The 25947-nt window shown below is 49.5% G+C and overlaps 1 protein-coding gene across 1 annotated transcript in view; it reads left to right on the top strand.

The window, feature by feature from the left end:
- The window catches only part of LOC134927084 (cytochrome P450 2C20-like), a 178091-nt gene that overhangs the window by 85047 nt on the left and 67097 nt on the right, over positions 1 to 25947 (top strand). The window contains exons 6-8 of the mRNA XM_063921082.1: positions 14746 to 14919; positions 19113 to 19254; positions 24592 to 24779. Of these exons, the coding sequence (XP_063777152.1) occupies positions 14746 to 14919; positions 19113 to 19254; positions 24592 to 24779 (504 nt within the window). The remainder of the gene's footprint in view (positions 1 to 14745; positions 14920 to 19112; positions 19255 to 24591; positions 24780 to 25947) is intronic.

Raw genomic sequence — 25947 nt, 5'->3', positions numbered from 1 at the left:
CGCACTGCGACTGCGCCAAGTAAATTTGCTATGCACTTAGTAATTTTACTCACGGCTTTTTCATCGGTCTGGCGATCGTAATGTGATTGACAGGAAATGGGTGTTACTGGGCGGAAACAGGCCGTTTTATGGGCGTGTGGGAAAAAACGCTACCGTTTCCGGAAAAAACGCAGGAGTGGCCGGAGAAACGGAGGAGTGTCTGGGCGAACGCTGGGAGTGTTTGTGACGTCAAACCAGGAACGACAAGCACTGAACTGATCGCAGATGCCGAGTAAGTCTGAAGCTACTCAGAAACTGCTACGAGGTGTGTAATCGCAATATTGCGAATACTTCGTTCGCAATTTTAAGATGCTAAGATTCACTCACAGTAGGCGGCGGCTTAGCGTGAGCAACTCTGCTAAAATCGCCTTGCGAGCGAACAACTCGGAATGACCTCCTAGGTTTCTATTACAGTATATAGCAATGTTTCACAGTATTAATATTATAAGCAGGATTAATTTTTCATGAAAATATTAATAGTGTAAAAAATTGTTTAAACGTAAATTATCTATTTTTATTTTTTTTTAATATATTTTTTTCCAACCCTGAGTACTGGGAAAACAATACCATCCAGCAGACTAATCCTTTTCTAACAGAAATTATCACTTGGGAACGCTGTATTGATGATATAATGTTTATTTGGGAAGCAGATGACACAAGTGTTTTCATATATAAATAGTTCTGAAATTTTATGACTTGAACTTTTACTTTGAATTTTCCAATCACAAAGAGAATAATCTTCCGAGATGTTGAAAGTGCACACACTTCATGCAAACTAGTAATTGTCAACTTCAAGCTGCCACATTCCAAAACACCCTCAAAGGCCAGTTCAGAAGAGTAAGACAGACTTGTACTAACGACAACATGTTCAAGGAGCAGGTAAATTTTATGGCCATACAAATAATATATGAGCCCAAATGTACATGTGGGCATTATACACAGGAGCAGCAGTATATACATGTGGGCATTATACACAGGAGCAGCAGTATATACATGTGGACATTATACACAGGTGCAGCAGTATATACATGTGGGCATTATACACAGGTGCAGCAGTATATACATGTGGGCATTATACACAGGCGCAGCAGTATATACATGTGGGCATTATACACAGGTGCAGCAGTATATACATGTGGGCATTATACACAGGCGCAGCAGTATATACATGTGGGCATTATACACAGGTGCAGCAGTATATACATGTGGGCATTATACACAGGTGCAGCGGTATATACATGTGGGCATTATACACAGGCGCAGCAGTATATACATGTGGGCATTATAAACAGGTGCAGCAGTATATACATGTGGGCATTATACACAGGTGCAGCGGTATATACACGTGGGCATTATACAGAGGTGTAGCAGTGTATACATGTGGGCATTATACACAGGTGCAGCAGTATATACATGTGGGCATTATACACAGGTGCAACAGTGTATACATGTGGGCATTATACACTGGTGCTGCGGTATATAAATGTAGGAATTATACACCGGATCAGCAGTATATACATGTGGGTATTATACACAGGTGCAGCAGTATATACATGTGGGCATTATACACAGGTGCAGCAATATATAGATGTGGGCATTATAAACAGGTGCAGCACTGTATACATGTGGGCATTATACACAGGTGCAGCAGTATATACATGTGGGCATTATACACAGGTGCAGCGGTATATACATGTGGGCATTATACACAGGTGCAGCAGTATGTACATGTGGGTGTTACACACAGGTGCAGCAGTATATACATGGGGCATTATACACAGGTGCAGCGGTATATACATGTGGGCATTATACACAGGTGCAGCAGTATATACATGTGGGTATTATACACAGGTGCAGCAGCAGGGCCGCATTGGCCCTTACAGTTACCGGGAAGTTCCCCGGGAGGCCGGGCAGTCTGCGGGCCCGATTGCAGCATGTGGCCCCGCCCCCAGTAGCTTGTAACTGCTCACCATACTTCCTGCAGCCTGTCGGGACCTGTCAGACGCCGCTGCTGGGAAGAGCTCTGTGCTTCTGCAGCCGCTGTCCTCTCGCGAGACAGATCTCCTCCAGCACCCGCCCAGACAGAACAGCGCGGCACAGAGAGAGAGAGAGTGACACATGGCCATGCAGTGAGTGGCCGCCCTCTCTTCTTCCTGTCACTCCAGTCCCGGCTCTCTTATTATCCTCCCCTCTCTGCCCTGGCTTCTCCATTCCTGCTCGCTTCCCTTCCTCACTAGTCCCACAGGTTCCCCTCACAGATCCAAGCCCCCTCCCCATCCACGGCACCAGCGACCTCTTCTCCCCACCGGTTACCCTCTCATGTTCTCTCTCCCCCATAGCTTTAACCCCCCCCCCGATCCGCGGCACCCGCAGACCCCCCTCTCCCCACCCAAAGGCTACCTTCTTCTGGCTTCTTTACCGTCACCCCCCCCCCCCCATTCACGGCACCCATGACCCCCTCCCTCCTCCCAGGCTACACTCTCCTATCTTCTCTCCCCTCACTGCACCCCAATTTGCGGTACCCACAACCCCCCCTCCCCTCAAAGGCTACCCTCTCCTGTCTTCTCTCACCCCTCACAGCCCCAATCCCCCCCCCATTCACGGCACCTGCGACCTCCCCCACAAGCTACCCTCTCCTGTATTCTCTCCCCTAACAGCCCCTCCCATTTGCTGCACCCACAGCCCCCCATCCCCAAAGGGCTACCCTCTCCTGTCTTCTCTCTCCCCTCACAGCCCCAATCCACCCCTCATTCATGGCACCTGCGACCCCCCCCCTCCCTCACAGGCTACACTCTTCTGTCTCCTCACCCCCATCCCCCCAGACAACCCTCTCCTGTCTTCTCTCCCTTAACAACCCGCCCCATTCGCTGCATCCACGACCATAGGCGTGCGCAGTGCGCACGCCTATGCTGGGCATTTCAGGGTTGGATCAACAGGGAGGTGACGGTGGGCCAGGTGGAAGCAATGTGTATGGTGCTGCCGCTTAGATGGTGGGCAGCCATTTAGACAGAGATATCGCCGGTGGCACTTCAAATGTGACACCAGCTGCCAGCCAATTGGAGCTCCTGGACCTAGCTGCTGGTCTGCGAGCTAGCCCCCGATTGGCTGGCGGCCGGCACTACATTTGAAGTGCCACCAACGATGTCTCTGTGGACTGTTGACCAAGCTCCACACAATCCTAGCACATCGAGGGAGTAGACTGAACGGGAGACTGGGCTACGGGAGAGCCGTGCTCCAACACAGCCGGTCATCGCTATCTGCTTGGTGCTCTCCGCACTCTGCAGCCCCAAAGGAAAAATCACAGACAGCACATCGTCCAAATCCTGGCACTGCTAATAGGTAAAGGTAGGGACAGCTGCAGCACCTTCTTTTCTATACAGTGACATCTAGGCTCCACTAACTTCTTCCAAAAGGAGCTATTTACATTTAAACTGTGTGTGTGTCATTTATGTATTTTATTGTAGTTGTTACTGCTCATTGGAATAATGTGTATAAATACTTTCCTCTCTGGCATAACATGTATAAAGGCTTTGCTGTGTGGCGTAACATTTATAAGGGTTCTCTTTGTGTGGCATAACACGTTTAAGGGTTCTGCTCCGTGGCATAACATGTATAAGGGCTCTGCTGTGTGGCGTAATGTTATAAGGGCTCTCCCATCTGGCGTAACGTGTATAAAGGCTCTCTGGCGTAACGTATATAAGGGCTCTGCTGTCTAACGTAATGTGTATAAGGGCTTTGCTGTCTGGAGTAACGTGTATAAGGGGCTCTACTGCAGTTAACGTATAAGAAGTACTACTGTGTGGTATAATGTGAATAACGGACACTACTGTGCGGTGTAATGTGCGGTGTATTTCTGCCGCTGCTCTGTCACTTAGTTTAACCAACCAGCTCACTGCAACCTTTGGGCCAAAATGGTCGAAAAGTTGAACATATTGTGAGCTGTGAGGTGGTCAAAATTGACTGTAAATGACTGTAAATTATTGTTATTGGGGTTAATAATAATCTAGGAAATAATTGTGATTTTAGTTTTTTGATCAATATTTTGAAAAAAGGAAAACCAAAATTATATATATATATATATATATATATATATATATATCTCCTATATATTAGCCCTGTGACTCGGTGCCTGGCCCTCTAACGCTGGGTGGAGTCACAGGGCTGGGCGGAGTTAGCAGCTCCTGCCCTGTCCCAGTGCCAGCACAGAACGTAGCAGCAGCCACCAGTGGACGGACGTAGCACAGTGCCGGGTAATCATGCACCCCTCCCTTGGTTTCCCCATAAACACAAAGCCACCTACACCCCAATGCCAACCGCACCACACACCCCCAAACCCCCCCCTCCACAAAACCCCTGAACCAGCTCCCACATACAGCCACTGACGGGCCAGCCACCCCCATACCCGACGTCCTCATAACGTTCCAGCACACACACCCTAAACCCACAGCACCGATCCCAGCACCATCTCTCACATCCATCCGCGGCAGGGACACGGTGGCCGTGCCCCGCCAGCCGCACCACGGACGACCAGACAGCTGCAGCCCACACCACCCCTCCCTCCCTCCGCACAACCCCGCCACCAGCTCGTGCATTGCAGCCGCGGCTGTAACAGACTGGAACTGGACCCAGCATCTGCCCCACTCCTGACCAAACCGCCGCAGCTCACACCGCCGCGAACCCGCCCTCCGCACACCCCAGCACATTGCAGCAACGCCTGGGACACACTGTCCCACCTGATGCCGTCCACAAAACGGACAAAGCCAGTGCCCTGACGCCGCAGCTTCAACCGCGCCTGTAACTTCGGCCGCCGGCATACACATTAGCAGGGACGGCTGGCTAAGGAGAAGCCTTCATAGCCCTCCGTGTGCAGCGTACACAGACCCGCCGCCTCCTCCTCCGCACACCTAATACAAAGCTGCCTCCCACCATCCCCAGAGGCCCGGACTGCACACCCAGGGACTGGCCTGCCGGCTCCACAGGCCAGAGACGGGGGACAGCGCGCCTGCTACTGTGGCCGCTACACCAACCTCACAGGTGAGAGAGAGAGTGCACAGGCAGCACTGCGTCTCTGCGTCCCCTCCCTGCCGCCCCGCATCTCTGTATCCCCTCCCTGCTGCCCCGCGTCTGTGTTGTCCCTCCCTGCCCCCCCACGTCTCTGTATCCCATCCCTACCGCACTGCGTCTCTGTATCCCCTCCCTACCGCACCGCGTCTCTGTATCCTCCACCACCGCACCGCGTCTCTGTATCCCCTCCCTACCGCACCGCGTCTCTGTATCCCATCCCTACCGCACTGCATCTCTGTATCCCCTCCATACCGCACCGCGTCTCTATATCCCCTCCCTGCCACCCCGCGTCTCTGTATCCCCTCCCTACCGCACTGCATCTCTGTATCCCCTCCCTACCGCCCCGCGTCTCTGTATCCCATCCCTACCGCACTGCGTCTCTGTATCCCCTCCCTACCGCCCTGCGTCTCTGTATCCCCTCCCTACCGCCCCGCGTCTCTGTATCCCATCCCTACCGCACTGCATCTCTGTATCCCCTCCCTACCGCACTGCGTCTCTGTATCCCCTCCCTACCGCACCGCGTCTCTGTATCCTCCACCACCGCACCGCGTCTCTGTATCCCCTCCCTACCGCACCGCGTCTCTGTATCCCATCCCTACCGCACTGCATCTCTGTATCCCCTCCATACCGCACCGCGTCTCTATATCCCCTCCCTGCCACCCCGCGTCTCTGTATCCCCTCCCTACCGCACTGCATCTCTGTATCCCCTCCCTACCGCCCCGCGTCTCTGTATCCCATCCCTACCGCACTGCGTCTCTGTATCCCCTCCCTACCGCCCTGCGTCTCTGTATCCCCTCCCTACCGCCCCGCGTCTCTGTATCCCATCCCTACCGCACTGCATCTCTGTATCCCCTCCCTACCGCACTGCGTCTCTGTATCCCCTCCCTACCACCCCGCGTCTCTGTATCCCCTCCCTACCGCACCGCGTCTCTGTATCCCATCCCTACCGCACTGCATCTCTGTATCCCCTCCATACCGCACCGCGTCTCTATATCCCCTCCCTGCCACCCCGCGTCTCTGTATCCCCTCCCTACCGCACTGCGTCTCTGTATCCCCCTCCCTACCGCACTGCGTCTCTGTATCCCCTCCCTACCGCCCCGCGTCTCTGTATCCCATCCCTACCGCACTGCATCTCTGTATCCCCTCCCTACCGCACTGCGTCTCTGTATCCCCTCCCTACCGCCCCGCGTCTCTGTATCCCATCCCTACCGCACTGCATCTCTGTATCCCCTCCCTACCGCACTGCGTCTCTGTATCCCCTCCCTACCGCCCCGCGTCTCTGTATCCCCTCCATACCGCACCGCGTCTCTATATCCCCTCCCTGCCACCCCGCGTCTCTGTATCCCCTCCCTACCGCCCCGCGTCTCTGTATCCCCTCCCTACCGCACTGCGTCTCTGTATCCCCCTCCCTACCGCCCCGCGTCTCTGTATCCCCTCCCTACCGCACTGCGTCTCTGTATCCCCTCCCTACCGCACTGCGTCTCTGTATCCCCCTCCCTACCGCCCCGCGTCTCTGTATCCCCTCCCTACCGCACTGCGTCTCTGTATCCCCTCCCTACCGCCCCGCGTCTCTGTATCCCATCCCTACCGCACTGCGTCTCTGTATCCCCTCCCTACCGCCCCGCGTCTCTGTATCCCATCCCTACCGCACTGCATCTCTGTATCCCCTCCCTACCGCACTGCGTCTCTGTATCCCCTCCATACCGCACCGCGTCTCTATATCCCCTCCCTGCCACCCCGCGTCTCTGTATCCCCTCCCTACCGCACTGCGTCTCTGTATCCCCTCCCTACCGCACTGCGTCTCTGTATCCCCTCCCTACCGCCCCGCGTCTCTGTATCCCATCCCTACCGCACTGCATCTCTGTATCCCCTCCCTACCGCACTGCGTCTCTGTATCCCCTCCATACCGCACCGCGTCTCTATATCCCCTCCCTGCCACCCCGCGTCTCTGTATCCCCTCCCTACCGCACTGCGTCTCTGTATCCCCTCCCTACCGCACTGCGTCTCTGTATCCCCTCCCTACCGCCCCGCGTCTCTGTATCCCCTACCACCGCCCTGTGTGTCTGTGTCTGTGTCCCCCAACACTGCCCTGCGTCTCTGTATCCCCCCACCACCCTGCATCTGTATCCCCTCCCTACCGCCCTGCGTCTCTGTATCCCCCCCGCCGCCCTGCGTCTCTGTATCCCCTTTCTGCTGCCCCGCGTCTGTGTATCCCCTCCCTGCCCCCCCACATCTCTGTATCCCCCCCCCTACCACCCTGCGTCTCTGTATCCCCCCTACCGCCCCGCGTCTATGTATCCCCCCCCCCTCTACCCAGCCGCTTCTCTGTATCCCCTCCCTGCCGGCCCGCGTCTCTGTATCCCCTCCCTGCCGACCTACGTCTCTGTATCCCCTCCCTACCGCACCGCGTCTCTGTATCCCCCACCACCGCATTGCGTCTCTGTATCCCCTCCCTACTGCCCTGCGTCTGTATCCCCCACCACTGCCCCGCGTCTCTGTACCCCCCCCCACCGCCCTGCGTCTCTGTATCCCCACCACCACCCTGCGTCTCTTTATCCCCCCCACCGCCCTGCGTCTCTGTATCCCCCCCACCACCCTGCGTCTCTTTATCCCCACCACCGCCCTGCGTCTCTGTATCCCCCCCACCACCCTGCGTCTCTTTATCCCCACCACCGCCCTGCGTCTCTTTATCCCCACCACCGCCCTGCGTCTCTGTATCCCCTCCCTACCGCCCTGCGTCTGTGTCCCCTCACTGCGTCTGTGTCCCCTCCCTGCGTCTGTGTCCCCTCCCACTGCCCCATGTCTCTGTATCCCCCCCTGCCGCACCGCGTCTCTGTATCCCCACCGCCGCCCTGCCTCTGTGTCCCCTCCCTGCGTCTGTGTCCCCGCCCTGCGTCTGTGTCCCCTCCCTGCTCTATCCCCTCCCTACCGCCCGCGTCTCTGTATCCACCACCACTGCCCCGCGTGTCTGTGTCCCCTCCTGCCGCCCCGCGCGTCTGTGTCCCCCCCTGCCGACCCGCGCCTCTGTGTCCCCCCACCGCCACCCCGCGCCTCTGTGTATTCCCCCCCGCCGCTCCGCGCCTCTGTGTCCCCTCCCTGCAGCCAGCGCCTCTCTGTGTCCCCTCCCTGCCACCCCGTGCCTCTCTGTGTCCCCTCCCTGCCGCCCCGCGCCTCTCTGTGCCCCCTCCCTGCCGCCCGCGCCTCTCTGCAGGAGTTAAGGGGGCGCAGCCCCTTTCGACGGTGTCAGCCAATCAGGAGGGTGCCACGACGTATGCGGTTTGTTTTTTTGCCAAGTACGTGGATTATAAAAAAAGGACACGACACACTGGATTTAGGTGAGTATAATTTTATTTTCAGGTACCCTGGAATCGACATCGAGAAGTGGGCCGAGTCGGCATCTGAACATAGGTAAGTATGTGTGTGTCGGAATGTATGTAATAAAGTTGTACTTTCAAGGTGTGTGTGTCCTGTTTTTATTTGGGTATTTTTTTTGCAAAAGAACTATAGGTACCAGCGGGCCTATTTAACCCCCCCATGCTGGTACCTGTGGTTCTCCAAGTACCAGCTTGCGGGGGAGGCTTGCAGGGACTTGTAGTTCTTGTGCAAAAAACAATATTCTTTTATTTTACACTTGGCTATCAGCCCCCATCCGCAGCCCATGGATGGGGGGGAAAGCCTCGGGCTTCACCCCTGGCCCTTGGGTGGCTGGAGGGGGGGGACCCCTTGCTTTAATGGGTCCCCACTCCTCCAGGGTACCCAGGCCAGGGGTGACTAGTTAGTGATTTAATGCCAGGGCCGCAGGGACCTATATAAAAGTGTCCCCCAGCTGTGGCATTATCTCTCTGACTAGTGAAGCCCGGTGCTGGTGTAAAAAATACGGGGGACCCCTACGCTTTTTGTCCCCCGTATTTTTTGCACCAGGACCAGGCGCAGAGCCCGGTGCTGGTTGATTAAATATGGGGGAATCCCACTCATTTTTTTCAACATATTTTTTCAACCAGGACCGGCTCAAAGAGCCCGAGGCTGGTTTTGCTTAGGAGGGGGGACCCCACGCATTTTTTTCTCTCCAAATTTTACATCATTTCCCACCCATTCCCACTGATAACCATGCACGGATATCATGGATCCGTGCATGACTATCAGAACACGGTAAAAAAAAAGCAGGTCTGTTTTAAAACTGCTTTTTTTTACGATTTGTATTTTTTCACAGCAGTGTTTGGCTATTGCCGGCAGTGTTTGTGAAATACAATTTTTAGTAAATTACCGAGTTTTATGAAAAAACAGGCATATTTGACCGATGGTGTATTCATTCGTATTTTTTTTCTTTGACTTCAAAAAAAATACGAATGCCCTCATCACTGCCGAGATTTGCGTTTAGTAAATTCCCGAGATGACACTTTGAAGAAAAAACACCATCTCGGTCAAAATCGGGAGCTTAGTAAATATACCCCAGCCTTTTGTCTGAGCAGCCACTCATCAGAGAGAGGATGGATCAGTTTCTGAGGGAGACACCTGGACTTGAGCAACCGGATCCTTCTTTTGACTCTTTGGGCAGTGATGTGACAGTGGAGGAGGTCAAGAGAGCCATAGACGGTTTGTCTATAAAAAAAATCTCCGGGCCCAGATGGGTTAACATCTGAATTTTTTAAAGCTTTTTCAGACATCTTGGCTCCTCATCTCATGGAGGTATTTAATGAAAGCCTGGGTAAGGGATCACTCCCTCCCTCTATGAGATCCTCTGCTCTCATATTATTGTCTAAAGGTAGGGACCCGGTGCGTGTTGAGAACTGGCGCCCCATCGCTCTTCTCAATACAGACAGAAAGATTCTGGCAAAGGTACTTTTTAATCGGCTGATGGAAGTTTCCGGGCTGTTACTTTCTCCGTCTCAGCATTGCACTGTAAAAGGCCGAAGCACCTTTAGTGCTGTCCATGGCATCCGGGAGGCTGTGGAACAATGTCGTGCTGAAAAATGGGGTAAGTATTTGCTGGCATTGGATCAGTCCAAGGCTTTTGACCGAGTTAATCATCAGTACCTGTGGGCTGTGCTGGAGAGGTATGGTCTTCCAGCGAGGGTGGTAGATTGGCTACGTGTCATTTACAATCAGGCTGAGAGCTTCCCACTTGTCAATGGCTGTGTAGGCCTTGCTTTTGTGGTCAACTCGGGTGTCCATCAGGGGTGTCCCCTGAGCCCCCTTCTATATGTATTTGCAGACGATGTTACTGTGGTCCTGTCATCTGTGGCAGAGGCACGTGGCATGAGGCACGTGGCATGGAACATCTTTTCTGTGAGTACTCTGAGGCTTCGTGCTCCAGAATCAATCAGGATAAGTGTGAAGCTTTCTGGATGGGGGAGGAAGGTGATGAATTTACCCTTACGGATAGCCTCCCCCACGCCTTTCCAGAGATAAAAATTCTAGGTATCAAATTTGGCCGTGGTGATTATGCCACTCAGAATTGGGAGAAGAGGCTGGAAGATGCTACCAGGAAGGTGCAGTCCTGGAGAAGGTGGCAACTTTCTCTCAGGGAGAGGGTTGACTTATGTAAAACCTGTCTGATTCCGCTTTTTCTGTATGTCAGTTATGTGTGCTTCTTGCCACAGTCTTTGTGGACCAAGATGAATTCTTTATTCTTCCTGACGTTATGGGGGAATAGAATGAATCTGGTCAAGAGAGGGATCACCTACAGATCGAGGGAACAGGGGGGGCTGAGTATGGTCAACCCTGTGGTGTTTTTTGCTACAACATTTTTAAAACTGAACCTAGGGAGTTTGTTTCTAAGAACTCCCCCTCGATGGGTAGAGAGTTTTAGGGCCTGGGTGTTTCCCTTCCTCAGGTTATGGATGGATGGTGGCCAAGTAAAAACCTTTCTAGTCCGGCATGTCTACCTCCCGATCTACGATATACTGTGCTTGAAGATGACAAGGCTTTGGGTGCTGGAGGTGGGTGAAGTCAAAAACTTCTCTAGAAGGGAGTTGGTGAGAAGAATTTTGTGGACTCACTTTTATGCTCCGCTGTCGTTAAGGGACTGCCCAGGCAGTGCCAGCTCAGATGGGTTGTCTTTGATTATTTCTCAAAGAATCCCACTGAAGTTCAGAGATATTGCCTGGCTTTCTTTCCAAGGGAGGCTTTATGTGCGGGGTAACCTCAAGTGTCGAAGTGCCCATGATCGTGGCTGCCCACGTGAGGAATGTCTTGGGGAGGTGGAGACAATGGACCATTTCCTCCTTGAGTGTCCCTTCAATATAAAGGTTTACAGAGCGGTATCAAGGGCCTTACGCATCCCGTGCCTTTCGGGGCTTAGTTACCCTGAGTGGGTTTATGGGACATTCGAAGGGTATAGAAGGTTTGATTTAACCACAATTTTAGCAGTTAGGTTTCATACATGTGGTGCACAGTGTCAGGTTTCCCTCAGAGCAAAGGTCCTCCCCTGTGAGGAGGTGGTGGGAAATATTCTGCACGAGGTTAAAAGGATGATGTATATGGATAGGAAGAGGATGGATGCTGTCGGGTGGTCCAGGCTCTGGCGCTACCTGAAACCCCCTTGAGTGGGTAGCAGAAGTCCTTTTCTTGTTCATCTTATGGCTTCCTATCCTTCACCTTCCCAAAGATTTTCTTTTTTCATTAAAGCGGTTTGCATGTGACTAAAAGACTTCATTCATCTTTTCATTGCTTATGGTTATGATATATGTTGTTCGAATACAGTAGGTTGTTTTTTGCTTAGATGTTAAGCAATATTGACATTGTGTATAGTTATATAAGCTTTATTGCTTTTTGGTTTGGATTATTGGGCAACAATTCAATGTATATTGTATGTCCTATTTTTATGAGTTTTACCATATTTATGTAATGTATGTTGCAATTTTTCTTTATAAAAGATAGCAATATATACAGTACATGTGGGCATTATGCACAGGTGCAGCAGTATGTACATGTGGGTATTATACACAGGTGCATCAGTATATAGATGTGGGCATTATACACAGGAGCAGCAGTATGTACATGTGGGCATTATACACAGGTGCAGCTGTATATACATGTGGGCATTATGCACAGGTGCAGCAGTATGTACATGTGGGTATTATATACAGGTGCATCAGTAAATAGATGTGGGCATTATACACAGGTGCATCAGTAAATAGATGTGGGCATTATACACAGGTGCAGCAGTATATACATGTGGGAATTTTACACAGGTGCAGCGGTATATAAATGTGGGCATTATACACAGGTAAAGCCGTATATACTTGTGGGCATTATACACAGGTGCGGCAGTATATATGTGCAGAAAAGTTAGGCAGGGGAGGTGGGGGCACTGCCGCACCTACCATAGGCTTTTACTCCAGAGTTATGACTATAAACATGATTAGAATGATACAAAAAAGCTACGTACAGTACTGTATAATATAGTCTTTGTATTTTTTATATACGTTATATAGTTAAAACTCTGGTGTATACATTAGTATGACAGGAAATGCTCTGCCTCACCTCCAAATGTCTCTTACATGTCATCAGGCACCTCCACATTTCTCTTATATGTCGTCAGGCACCTCCACATGTCTCTTACATGTCGTCAGGCACCTCTACATGCACCTTCTGTACTGTCAGGTGATAATGTCGATATTATCTTACACTATAAAGCTATACCTTTAAACACACTCTTACCACGGAGCCGTTGCGGCCGCTAGACTTAATACACACGCTACGCACTTCGCACGCTATTTGCGTACAGAGTCCCGCACCGTGTACGTACTTAGCGTACACACGCCGCGCTGGGTGTACAAAGTACGCACAGCATGCGCACACACTCTTGATAAACTTTAAACCTTATTAGTAATGCAATGCAATGATGTTACACCTTAAACCTTACGCAGCGCTGATGGTATAAAGTACCCGCAGTACGTACACACCTTATCAATACACTCTTAAACCTTATACAGTTAAATACGCTTTTAAACCCTAGCAGGGAAAAGAGGACACAACACCGATTTGTAGTTAACCGCTGGGTTCTAACACCACAGTGGATTATTTGAAAGGGGATAACAATACAAATTATACACTACAAGGCTAACAAGATAAATCTACAACAGAATAATGGCTACAGTCAATGTACATACGTGAGAATATTCGCTTGCGCAACCTGGACCAGTCCTCCGCTCATCAGGTAGATAGCGTTCAGAGTCTTCTGACCGGCCAGGCAGCAACAGGCTTTTTATACACTACTTCCATAAACAATACAATGGTTACTGTAATCCCTTTGTCTATTGGACACAGAGATGCATCGTTACATTACAGGAGAGGTCATAGGTTGATTTGAAAAGGTGGGCGATGTCTTTCCCAACTGCTCTTGTGGGTGGTCTCCTCTGGATTCCCGCCGCATACATAATATACAGTAAATACAGTTTATATCTATATTCTGCTTCTGCAGCTAACTATCCACAGGAACATGCGATCTTCCTCAAACCAACACCGGAATTTTATCCTTAAAATACCCCACAGCTGGACACCAGACATCACCCCATAACCTCAGTCTGTCCCCTCCCATCATGCAAAGGCGAATCCCCTTGTCCAGGAATCATCCAAACTGTTGATACTTGCTGATGTGGTGCAGGGGGGCTACGTGTACAATGTGCACCACCCGGGTCAAACATGTAACGTTCCGATAACCCTCCATGCGCTCACAAACTCCGCCATAAAAAACCCATACCACGCGCAGGACCGCGGGAGCGACCAGACACAAATTGCGGATATGTGCACGCACGGCGGAACAAGTGCACGCGCAGCGGGCATGTGTGTGTGGTTAGTACGTGGTGTGTGTGCTACAATATTTTTCGACTTTGACACAGGATAATCCTAATATTAGGGAACTACCATGATTTGTTTGGGGCTTGTCCCAGAATGATGGATGTTTGGCAGGAGATGTAGGTGATAAGAGGGAGGTTCCATATATAAGGATCTTCATAGCATTCATCCCCATGTAACCCTTAACCTAACCCTGGCCCCACCAAGCTTTCCTGTGGATCCTTTTAACCATTTTGTTTTCATGACTCAAATTCTTTTACTGACTGAGCAGCCATAAATGTTTCACTCACTATGGGGGTCATTCCGAGTTGTTCGCTCGCAAGCGGATTTTAGCAGATTTGCTCATGCTAAGCCGCCGCCTACTGGGAGTGAATCTTAGCATCTTAAAATTGCGAACGATGTATTCGCAATATTGCGATTACACACCTCGTAGCAGTTTCTGAGTAGCTTCAGACTTACTCGGCATCTGCGATCAGTTCACTGCTTGTCGTTCCTGGTTTGACTTCACAAACACACCCAGCGTTCGCCCAGATACTCCTCCGTTTCTCCGGCCACTCCTGCGTTTTTTCCGGAAACGGTTGTGTTTTTCCCCACACGCCCATAAAACGGCCTGTTTCTGCCCAGTAACACCCATTTCCTGTCAATCACATTACGATCGCCAGAACGATGAAAAAGCCGTGAGTAAAATTCCTAACTGCATAGCAAATTTACTTGGCGCAGTCGCAGTGCGGACATTGCGCATGCGCATTAAGCGGAAAATCGCTGCGATGCAAAGATTTTTACCGAGCGAACAACTCGGAATGACCACCTATGTTCATGCATTTGTGTTTTCTGGGTTCATAGTTTGTGAACACGTTCCCGATTCTCATGGATGTACCAATTCTCAAGCAGAAACTCTTCAAAGAGAGCTCGGAGCTAAAATCATTTGTCAAAAAATACATCGAGCAACACAAGAAGACCCTAAGTCCTGGGTCACCCAGAGACTTCATCGACTACTTCCTGGAGAAGATAAAAGAGGTAAAACCATTGCTGGGTACTGTTTATATTTGGATCTGTCACGGTTTTCGTTGGCCAGGTGGCACCCCAGTCTAGGGATGATGCATCTGGGGGCAAGGTAGACAACATGGACCGGGAGGCTTCTATTGCACTGAGCCAGGGATACCCTACTTATGTCTTTATGCTACTGCAATGGCTGATGGTCTGCCTCTGGCTGTGGTGTACTAAGACGCTCCATCAGAGATTGCACCAGATGTATGGAGGTGCAGAATCTAGGTCTGAACATAGTCATCTGTGTCCATGCAACTGTGTCTTCAGACCAGGAAATGCCCACCTCTGTCCAGCTACCCCGTTACCACTCACAATTGCCCACCAAAATGTGATCTCTCTCAATTTCCATCTGCGTCTTTCTGTCTGATTCATAGTTGTACGCAAACCATCTGATTGGGAATGCACTGCGCATGTACAGAACCATCTGATTGTGAATGCACTGCGCATGTACAGAACCATCTGATTGTGAATGCACTGCGCATGTACAGAACCATCTGATTGGGAATGCACTGCGCATGTACAGAACCATCTGATTGGGAATGCACTGCGCATGTACAGAACCATCTGATTGTGAATGCACTGCGCATGTACAGAACCATCTGATTGTGAATGCACTGCGCATGTACAGAACCATCTGATTGGGAATGCACTGCGCATATACAGAACCATCTGATTGTGAATGCACTGCGCATGTACAGAACCATCTGATTGGGAATGCACTGCGCATGTACAGAACCATCTGATTGTGAATACACTGCGCATGTACAGAACCATCTGATTGTGAATACACTGCGCATGTACAGAACCATCTGATTGTGGATGCACTGCGCATGTACAGAACCATCTGATTGTGGATGCACTGCGTATGTACAGAACCATCTGATTAGGAATGCACTGCGCATGTACAGAACCTTCTGATTGGGAATACACTGCGCATGTACAGAACCATCTGATTGTGGATGCACTGCGCATGTACAGAACCATCTGGTTGTGGATGCACTGCGCATGTACAGAACCATCTGATTGGGAATGCACTGCGCATGTACAGAACCTTCTGATTGGGAATACACTGCGCATGTACAGAACCATGTGATTGGGAATGCACTGCACATGTACAGAACCATCTGATTGTGAATACACTGCGCATGTACAGAACCATGTGATTGGGAATGCACTGCGCATGTACAGAACCATCTGATTGGGAATGCACTGCGCATGTACAGAACCATCTGATTGGGAATACACTGCGCATGTACAGAACCATCTGATAGGGAATGCACTGCGCATGTACAGAACCATCTGATTATGAATACACTGCGCATGTACAGAACCATCTGATTTTGGAATACACTGCGCATGTATAGAACCATCTGATTGGGAATGCACTGCGCATGTACAGCACCATCTGATTGGGAATGCACTGCGCATGTACAGAACCATCTGATTGGGAATGCACTGCACATGTACAGAACCATCTGATTGGGAATGCACTGCGCATGTACAGAACCATCTGATTGGGAATACACTGCGCGTGTACAGAACCATCTGATTGTGAATGCACTGCGCATGTACAGAACCATGTGATTGGGAATGCACTGCGTATGTACAGAACCATGTGATTGGGAATGCACTGCGTATGTACAGAACCATGTGATTGGGAATGCACTGCGTATGTACAGAACCATGTGATTGGGAATGCATTGCGCATGTATAGAACCATGTGATTGGGAATGCACTGCACATGTACAGAACCATCTGATTGTGAATGCACTGCGCATGTACAGAACCATCTGATTGTGAATGCACTGCGCATGTACAGAACCATCTGATTAGGAATGCACTGCACATGTACAGAACCATCTGATTGGGAATGCACTGCGCATGTACAGAACCATCTGATTGGGAATGCACTGCGCATGTACAGAACCATGTGATTGGGAATGCCCTGCGCATGTACAGAACCATCTGATTAGGAATGCACTGCGCATGTACAGAACCATCTGATTGTGAATGCACTGCGCATGTACAGAACCATGTGATTGGGAATACACTGCGCATGTACAGAACCATCTGATTGTGAATGCACTGCGCATGTACAGAACCATGTGATTGTGAATGCACTGCGCATGTACAGAACCATCTGATTGTGAATGTACTGCGCATGTACAGAACCATCTGATTGGGAATGCACTGCGCATGTACAGAACCATCTGATTGTGAATGCACTGCGCATGTACAGAACCATCTTATTGTGAATGCACTGCGCATGTACAGAGCCATCTGATTGGGAATGCACTGCACATGTACAGAACCATCTGATTGTGGATGCACTGCACATGTACAGAACCATCTGATTGTGAATGCACTGCGCATGTACAGAGCCATCTGATTGGGAATGCACTGCACATGTACAGAACCATCTGATTGTGAATGCACTGCACATGTACAGAACCATCTGATTGTGAATGCACTGCGCATGTACAGAGCCATCTGATTGGGAATGCACTGCACATGTACAGAACCATCTGATTGTGAATGCACTGCGCATGTACAGAGCCATCTGATTGGGAATGCACTGCGCATGTACAGAACCATCTGATTGTGAATGCACTGCGCATGTACAGAACCATCTGATTGTGAATGCACTGCACATGTACAGAACCATCTGATTGTGGATGCACTGCGCATGTACAGAACCATCTTATTGTGAATGCACTGCGCATGTACAGAACCATGTGATTGTGAATGCACTGCGCATGTACAGAACCATCTGATTGGGAATGCACTGCGCATGTACAGAACCATGTGATTGGGAATGCACTGCGCATGTACAGAACCATCTGATTGGGAATGCACTGCGCATGTACAGAACCATCTGATTGGGAATGCACTGCGCATGTACAGAACCATCTGATTGTGAATGCACTGCACATGTACAGAACCATCTGATTGTGAATGCACTGCACATGTACAGAACCATCTGATTGGGAATGCACTGCGCATGTACAGAACCATCTGATTGGGAATGCACTGCGCATGTACAGAACCATCTGATTGGGAATGCACTGCGCATGTACAGAACCATCTGATTGGGAATGCACTGCGCATGTACAGAACCATGTGATTGGGAATGCACTGCACATGTATAGAACGGGTCCTGCACCACCCCATGTTGTGCTCACAATGACTGACATGCTGCGGCCATTTGGAGGAGGGTTAGCGGTAGCGACAGGGACCATTTTACATTACAGGGTGTGTTGCCCCATTTTGTAGGCATGGCCAGTTTAGGATAGAACCGGCTCAGTAATTATGAACTTTCGTTTTCACAGTGTGCAGCGCCATATTCTGAGCGCCCTGAGATATCACAATCATAACTCATGTAAGACATTCAGGGCTTACCTAGGAACAATTGTAGTGTGTCTTGTTAGAATGAGTGTCCATACTTATCAAGTAGATCCGATGGCGCCCCCCCCCCCCATCCCTTCCATACCTCAGTGGGGCCATATATACCAGCAACACCTCCTGTTTGGCCACCTCACACTGAATACCGCTTCCACACAGAGCTGGAGACACCGCAGTGATAGTAATCAATGGTGTAAACCTTCAGTGGTTTCCTACTATCAATGTAAGAGCCACCAGATGCCATCCCTGCACATCATAGGCTACCTGCCCTACCTACCCTTCCCCACTACTCACCTGGGCTACAGTCACAGCTTTTGTCTCTTCCCCGCATCTCAGCCGGCTCCCAGGGTAGAGTCATTCTCATTCTGTATCCAAGATGGCGGATGTGAAACTGCTCTATTCAGATACAACAGTTACACATGGCCATCTCCACCTTCTCCCTGGGATCCGACTGAGATCAGGGATGGAGACGCTTTAGGTAGGCATTGGGGCTTCCTGAGGGGTGTGTGCTGCTAACCCTATATACCCTGTGCTCACGTAGGTGCACAGATACACCACAGGCGACTTCTGTCTGTCACTCCTGTTATTTACTCCTTTACAGGGCAGATACACCTTATAATGCGGCTGTTTATTACTCATGTTGTTAGTGGGTCTTGTTATATAGTAATTTGCAGTTTATTTTAAATGTTCTTTTATTAGCAAAGATTTAGTTTTCTGTGATTAGAAGTCGGTGATAATATTCGCGGCTGTTTCTTCACCAGGAGGAACATTTGCCGGGGAGTAATTTCTGTGATAAGAGCCTCCTAGTAACGGTCATAGGGCTGCTCGCAGCTGGAATGGAAACCACAAGTTCTACCTTGAAATTCTGTCTGGTTGTGGCCAGCAATTACCCAGATGTGCAAAGTAAGAGACACCTTCTGTATGTATGGGGCGTAACTAGAACTTTATGGGCCTCATAGCAAAATCTTGAAAGTCCCCCTCCCCCTGACATTGTAACTACAATGCCCATTTGGAGAGCAGGAGAGAGAAAGTGAGGGGAGTGAGAGAGAGAGGGAGAGGGTTTCATGGGGAGAGAGAGAGGAGTGATAAAGAGAGGGAGAGGGTCAGGGAGAGAAAGAGAGGGAAAGAGAAGAGCAAGAGAAAGGGTGTCAGGGAGAAAGACAGCAAAATGATGAGAGGGCAGATAGAGTGTCAGGGAGGGAGGAGAGAGAAAGAGAAGGGATCAAGAGAGCAAAAGTGTCAGGGAGAGAGAGAATGAGATAGAGAGGTTGTCAGAGAGAGACAGTGTCAGGGACAGAAAGATAGAGACAGTGTCAGAGAGAGAGACAGTCTGAGGGACAGAAAGATAGAGACCGTGTCAGGGAGAGAGAGAGGAAGGGAGTGAGATAAAGCCAGGGAGAGAGAAAGAAATAGAGAGGGAAAGAGACAGTGTCAGGGAGAGAGGGAGAGAGAGACAGTGTCAGGGAGAGAGGGAGAGAGAGACAGTGTCAGGGAGAGTGAGAGAGAAATGTCAGAGAGAGAGACAGTGTCAGGGAGAAATATAAGGGGAGAGAGAGAGAGAGACAGTGTTAGAGAGTGAGACAGTCTCACGGAGAGAGAGGCTGTGTCAAGGAGAGAGAAAGACTGTCAGAGACAGAGAGAGATTGTGAGACAGTGTCAGAGAGAGAATGTGTCAGGGAAGAGAGACAATGTTAGGGAGAGAGAGACAGTGTCAGGGAGAGACAGACGAGAGAATGAGAGATGGGGTCAGAGAGAGACACCGTCAGGGATAGAAAAAGACTCTGTCAGGGAGAGAGAGAGAGAGACAGTTTCAGGGGGAGAGTGGCAGAGAGAGTTAGTGCCAGGGAGAGAGGGAGAGTGAGACAGTGGCAGAGATTGAGGAAGAGAGACCGTGTCAGAGAGAGAGAGAGGCAGAACCAGAGCTAGATAGAGACAAAGAGATACAGCATTAAGAGGAGATGGAGACAGTGTCAGGGAGAGACATAGAGACAGTATCAGGGGGCGAGAGAGTGTTGGGGAGAGTGAGATAGAGACAGTGTCAGGGAGAGTGAGAGTGTCAAAGAGAGAGAGGGAGAGAGAGAGGCAGTGCCAGATAGAGAAGGGAGAGATACGGCATCAAGGGAAGAGGTGTCAGGGAGAGAGATGGAAAGAGGGAGAGACAGTGTCAGGGGGAGAGAGGGAGAGAGTGTGTCAGGGAGAGAAGCAGTTCCAGAGAGAGAAAGAGAGAGAGAAATACAGCATAAAGGGCAGAGAGAGGGAGAGAGATGGTGTCAGGGGTAGGTAGATAGAGAGAGACAGTCAGGGAGAGAGAGCTTTTCATAATGACTGTGTGTGCCCCTCCATATGACTGAAAAATGTAATGCATAGACAAGGGCCAGCACCAATATTGCACCACCAGAAACAGTGAAGCCTTGACACAGCCTGGCAGCTTAATCATGTATTTGCAAATCTATGGAAGCTGAGATCTCTGTATTTCTATTATCATGTAGTATTCAAATCTCATTGCTGATCCTTTGCAGTGTGCTGGGGTAATTTTTTTTTCTTTGCACCATATTTCATTCTGCTTTAGCATATTGAAGCCATAAAGAATTCCTGTTACCAACTTCCTGCATGGTGCTGCTTATCTGAATGGTCTGCCCTGTCTGTATTGATATGTCCTATTAGTTTGCAATAGATACCAGCAGAATAAGAAATGGAGATTGGGCTACACCGTAATCCTTAACCTAAATAGGAACAGCAATGACAGCAGTATATTCACAGTGATATTGTAGCTAGCCAGTGGTAGTGATATCAGTATGACAGGTAGTATTAGTGGTGTTAGGTCTCACCTCTGAGGAGTTGACTGCACAGTCATGTGGCAACATGACACTCAACACAGTGGGTTGCAGATGTACGGTGACATCATCCAGCCGGGGTCACTGCACCAATAAAGGAAAAGGGCAGGAGCGCACTCCTCTGCAAGAGTCCGCAGCTCTGCATTTATGATGCGCTATTTACCAGTGACTGGCCAACCACCATGGCCACTGGCTACCTATCATAGGGGCTACCGGTGATTGCATAGGACCATAAGCGGTATTCCTTACTGCAGCAGAATTCCCAGCAGCAGGCGTGTTTCTATGATGTACGTATCATAATAACAATGACAGTGAATGCCCCGTTTTATCGTTCCAGGATCTGTCACGCCAACCGATGCAGTTAGTGATGACCAAGTCTTGTACCATTGCCAGTCTATCATATCTGTCAGAGGGTCCTCTGAGTATAATGTCAGATACAGCATAGGCCATTATGTATTGTTCAAACTGATCCACAGGGGTACAGTACAGGTGAAATCCCAGTAGGCCCAACTTCCGGAGAACCCCACCCCCTCCTCTAATGTCAAGCTCCAGACCATGCACACAAATTACACATTGTTCCTGTATCAGGGTAACTTACCTGGTGAAGTAGGACCATGGATGAACATGGTGCTTGGGTCACTTCTATAGACATTACACCCAGGATTGTCCTCCTGCCAATCAAAGTCAGCTGTTGGGTTACAGATCTTATGAAATAACATGTAAAGTATAGCATATTCCAAACTATCAGTGTATGTGTAAAACATAAATGGCTGAGTCTGTATACGAAGCACAGCGACGTGTGGCATGGAACAAAACATTGTAGCACTTTGTATTCAGATTCAGAGATTCGGTCGCACACAGACATACAAGTGTCACATATGAAATGAATTACACTGCTCAAAAAAATAAAGGGAACACTAAAATAACACATCCTAGATTTGAATGAATGAAATATTCTTATTAAATACTTTGTTCTTTACATAGTTGAATGTGCTGACAACAAAATCACACAAAAATTATCAATGGAAATCAAATTTATTAACCCATGGAGGTCTGGTCACACTCAAAATTAAAGTGGAAAAACACACTACAGGCTGATCCAACTTTGATGTAATGTCCTTAAAACAAGTCAAAATGAGGCTCAGTAGTGTGTGTGGCCTCCACTTGCCTGTATGACCTCCCTATAATGCCTGGGCATGCTCCTGATGAGGTGGCGGATGGTCTCCTGAGGGATCTCCTCCCAGACCTTGGACTAAAGCATCCGCCAACTCCTGGACAGTCTGTGGTGCAACGTAGCGTTGGTGGATGGAGCGAGACATGATGTCCCAGATGTGCTCAATTGGATTAAGGTCTGAGGAACTGGCGGGCCAGTCCATAGCATCAATGCCTTCGTCTTGCAGGAACTGCTGACACACTCCAGCCACATTAGGTCTAGCATTGTCTTGCATTAGGAGGAACCCAGGGCCAACCGCACCAGCATATGGTCTCACAAGGGGTCTGAGGATCTCATCTCGGTACCTAATGGCAGTCAGGCTACCTTTGGCGAGCACATGGAGGGCTGTGCGGCCCCCCAAAGAAATGCCACCCCACACCATTACTGACCCACTGCCAAACCGGTTATGCTGTAGGATGTTGCAGGCAGCAGAACATTCTCCTTGGCATCTCCAGACTCTGTCACATGTGCTCAGTAAGTACCTTCTTTCATCTGTGAAGAGCACGGGGCGCCAGTGGTGAATTTGCCAATCTTGGTGTTCTCTGGCAAATACCAAACGTTCTGCAAGGTGTTGGGCTGTAAGCACAACCCCCACCTTTGCACGTCGGGCCCTCATACCACCCTCATGGTGTCTGTTTCTGATCGTTTGAGTAGACACATGCACATTTGTTGCTTGCTGGAGGTCATTTTGCAGGGCTCTGGCAGTGCTCCTCCTGTTCCTCCTTGCACAAAGGCGGAGGTAGCGGTCCTGCTGCTGGGTTGTTGCCCTCCTACGGCCTCCTCCACGTCTCCTGATGTACTGGCCTGTCTCCTGGTAGCGCCTCCATGCTCTGGACACTACGCTGACAGACACAGCAAACCTTCTTGCCACAGCTCGCATTGATGTGCCATCCTAGATGAGCTGCACTACCTGAGCCACTTGTGTGGGTTGTAGGGAGGTCATACAGGCACGTGGAGGCCACACACACTACTTAGCCTCATTTTGACTTGTTTTAAGGACATTGCATCAAAGTTGGATCAGCCTGTAGTGTGTTTTTCCACTTTAATTTTGAGTGTGACTCCAAATCCAGACCTCCATGGGTTAATAAATTTGATTTCCATTGATAATTTTTGTGTGATTTTGTTGTCAGCACATTCAACTATGTAAAGAACAAAGTATTTAATAAGAACATTTCATTAATTCAGATCTAGGATGTGTTATTTTAGTGTTCCCTTTATTTTTTTGAGCAGTGTAGTACTGTGCTAGTTGTACTGCTTTGCGACTAAGACACATTTTTGCCAAAAAAAAGCCTGATACAAAGAAGATGTCTGATGCTGCAGAGTCTCTTGTGACCTGGCACACAGAGGGGGGGATGTTTGGCATGACTGCAGCAATAATGTATGAGGACACATCTGTAATCTTTAGTAATAAGATGAATGATAGGGGGTTGTTACTTTTTCTCACTCTTAAGTAAAGCACCAATAGTCGTGAAGGTTTATTGCCTTGGGCCCGGGGGGGGTCAGCAGAGTAGAGGGTTCTGTAGGATCATTAGGAGCACTGAGATGCCAGTACGGCTCCAACAGAAAAGGGTTAAAAGTTAAATCTCATGTGGGGTCTTCAGAAGGGGCTGGTTAATTTTCAGAAGGTGTAGGTTCATCTGCAAGGTCTTCAGCAGGGGCTGGTTCATACTATATGCATGGGGTCTTTGGAAGGTGCTGGTTCATCTGCGGAGTCTTCAGCAGGGGCTGGTTCATCTGTGGGTCTTCGGAAGGGGCTGGTTCATCTGTGGGGTCTTCAGCAGGGGCTGAGTCATATGCAGAGGTCTTTGAAAGGGTCTGGTTCATCTGTGGGTCTTCGGAAGGGGCTGGTTCATCTGCTGGGTCTTTAGCAGGGGCTTATTCATATGCAGGGGTCTTCGGAAGGGGATGGTTCATCTGCAGGGTCTTCGGAAAGGGATGATTCATATGCAGGGATCTTCGGAAGGGGCTGATTCATATGTAGGGGTCTTTGGAAGGGACTGGTTCATCTGCTGTGTCTTCGGAAAGGGCTGGTTCATCTGCCGGATCTTTGGAATGGATGGGAATCATCTGTGGCTGGATGATAGTTCTCATGTCCACGTACATTTAGGTTTATTATCAGATTGTTTTATTTCTACGTTCTTGTGTTCATGGTCAACATACTAACATACTAATTACCTATATACTGTATTCCAGGGAAAGTCCAGCAGGAGATTGATGAGGTGACAGAGTCGCAGCGCTCACCTGGGATCATGGACCGGGCACAGATGCCATACACTAACGCCGTGGTGCATGAGATACAGAGGGTCTTAGACCTGGCACCTGTGGCTCATTACCACTCTATGACCAAAGACACTCAGTTTCGAGGATACACTATCCCTAAGGTATGGAATTACTGTGTGCTCACACTTACACCTGGCCAAACAATATATACTAAGGGTGCCCAGCTCCACCCATTTGCTGGGTTGTACCTTGCCACGTAAAGCTGGCATTTACATACACAGTTTTTTTTTTACTTTGCACATTAAAGTTAGGAAAGATGGTATACTTTGTACATGATTAATATGTCTTTGTGTGACACGCACAGTGAAACATACTATAGATATGTACCAGTAATGGAAAAACTGCATTATTATTAGAGATGTGCACTTGAAATTTTTCGGGTTTTGTGTTTTGGTTTTGGGTTCGGTTCCGCGGCCGTGTTTTGGGTTCGACCGCGTTTTGGCAAAACCTCACCGAATTTTTTTTGTCGGATTCGGGTGTGTTTTGGATTCGGGTGTTTTTTTCAAAAAACCCTAAAAAACAGCTTAAATCATAGAATTTGGGGGTCATTTTGATCCCAAAGTATTATTAACCTCAATAACCATTATTTCCACTCATTTTCAGTCTATTCTGAATACCTCACACCTCACAATATTATTTTTAGTCCTAAAATTTGCACCGAGGTCGCTGGATGACTAAGCTAAGCGACCCTAGTGGCCGACACAAACACCGGGCCCATCTAGGAGTGGCACTGCAGTGTCACGCAGGATGGCCCTTCCAAAAAACACTCCCCAAACAGCACATGACGCAAAGAAAAAAAGAGGCGCAATGAGGTAGCTGTGTGAGTAAGATAAGCGACCCTAGTGGCCGACACAAACACCGGGCCCATCTAGGAGTGGCACTGCAGTGTCACGCAGGATGGCCCTTCCAAAAAACACTCCCCAAACAGCACATGACGCAAAGAAAAAAAGAGGCGCAATGAGGTAGCTGTGTGAGTAAGATAAGCGACCCTAGTGGCCGACACAAACACCTGGCCCATCTAGGAGTGGCACTGCAGTGTCACGCAGGATGGCCCTTCCAAAAAACACTCCCCAAACAGCACATGACGCAAAGAAAAAAAGAGGCGCAATTAGGTAGCTGTGTGAGTAAGATAAGCGACCCTAGTGGCCGACACAAACACCGGGCCCATCTAGGAGTGGCACTGCAGTGTCACGCAGGATGGCCCTTCCAAAAAACACTCCCCAAACAGCACATGACGCAAAGAAAAAAAGAGGCGCAATGAGGTAGCTG

Source organism: Pseudophryne corroboree, chromosome 5 (assembly GCF_028390025.1).
Source record: "Pseudophryne corroboree isolate aPseCor3 chromosome 5, aPseCor3.hap2, whole genome shotgun sequence".
Classification (NCBI taxonomy): Eukaryota; Metazoa; Chordata; class Amphibia; order Anura; family Myobatrachidae; genus Pseudophryne; species Pseudophryne corroboree.
This window is presented reverse-complemented; position numbering and strand designations above follow the sequence as displayed.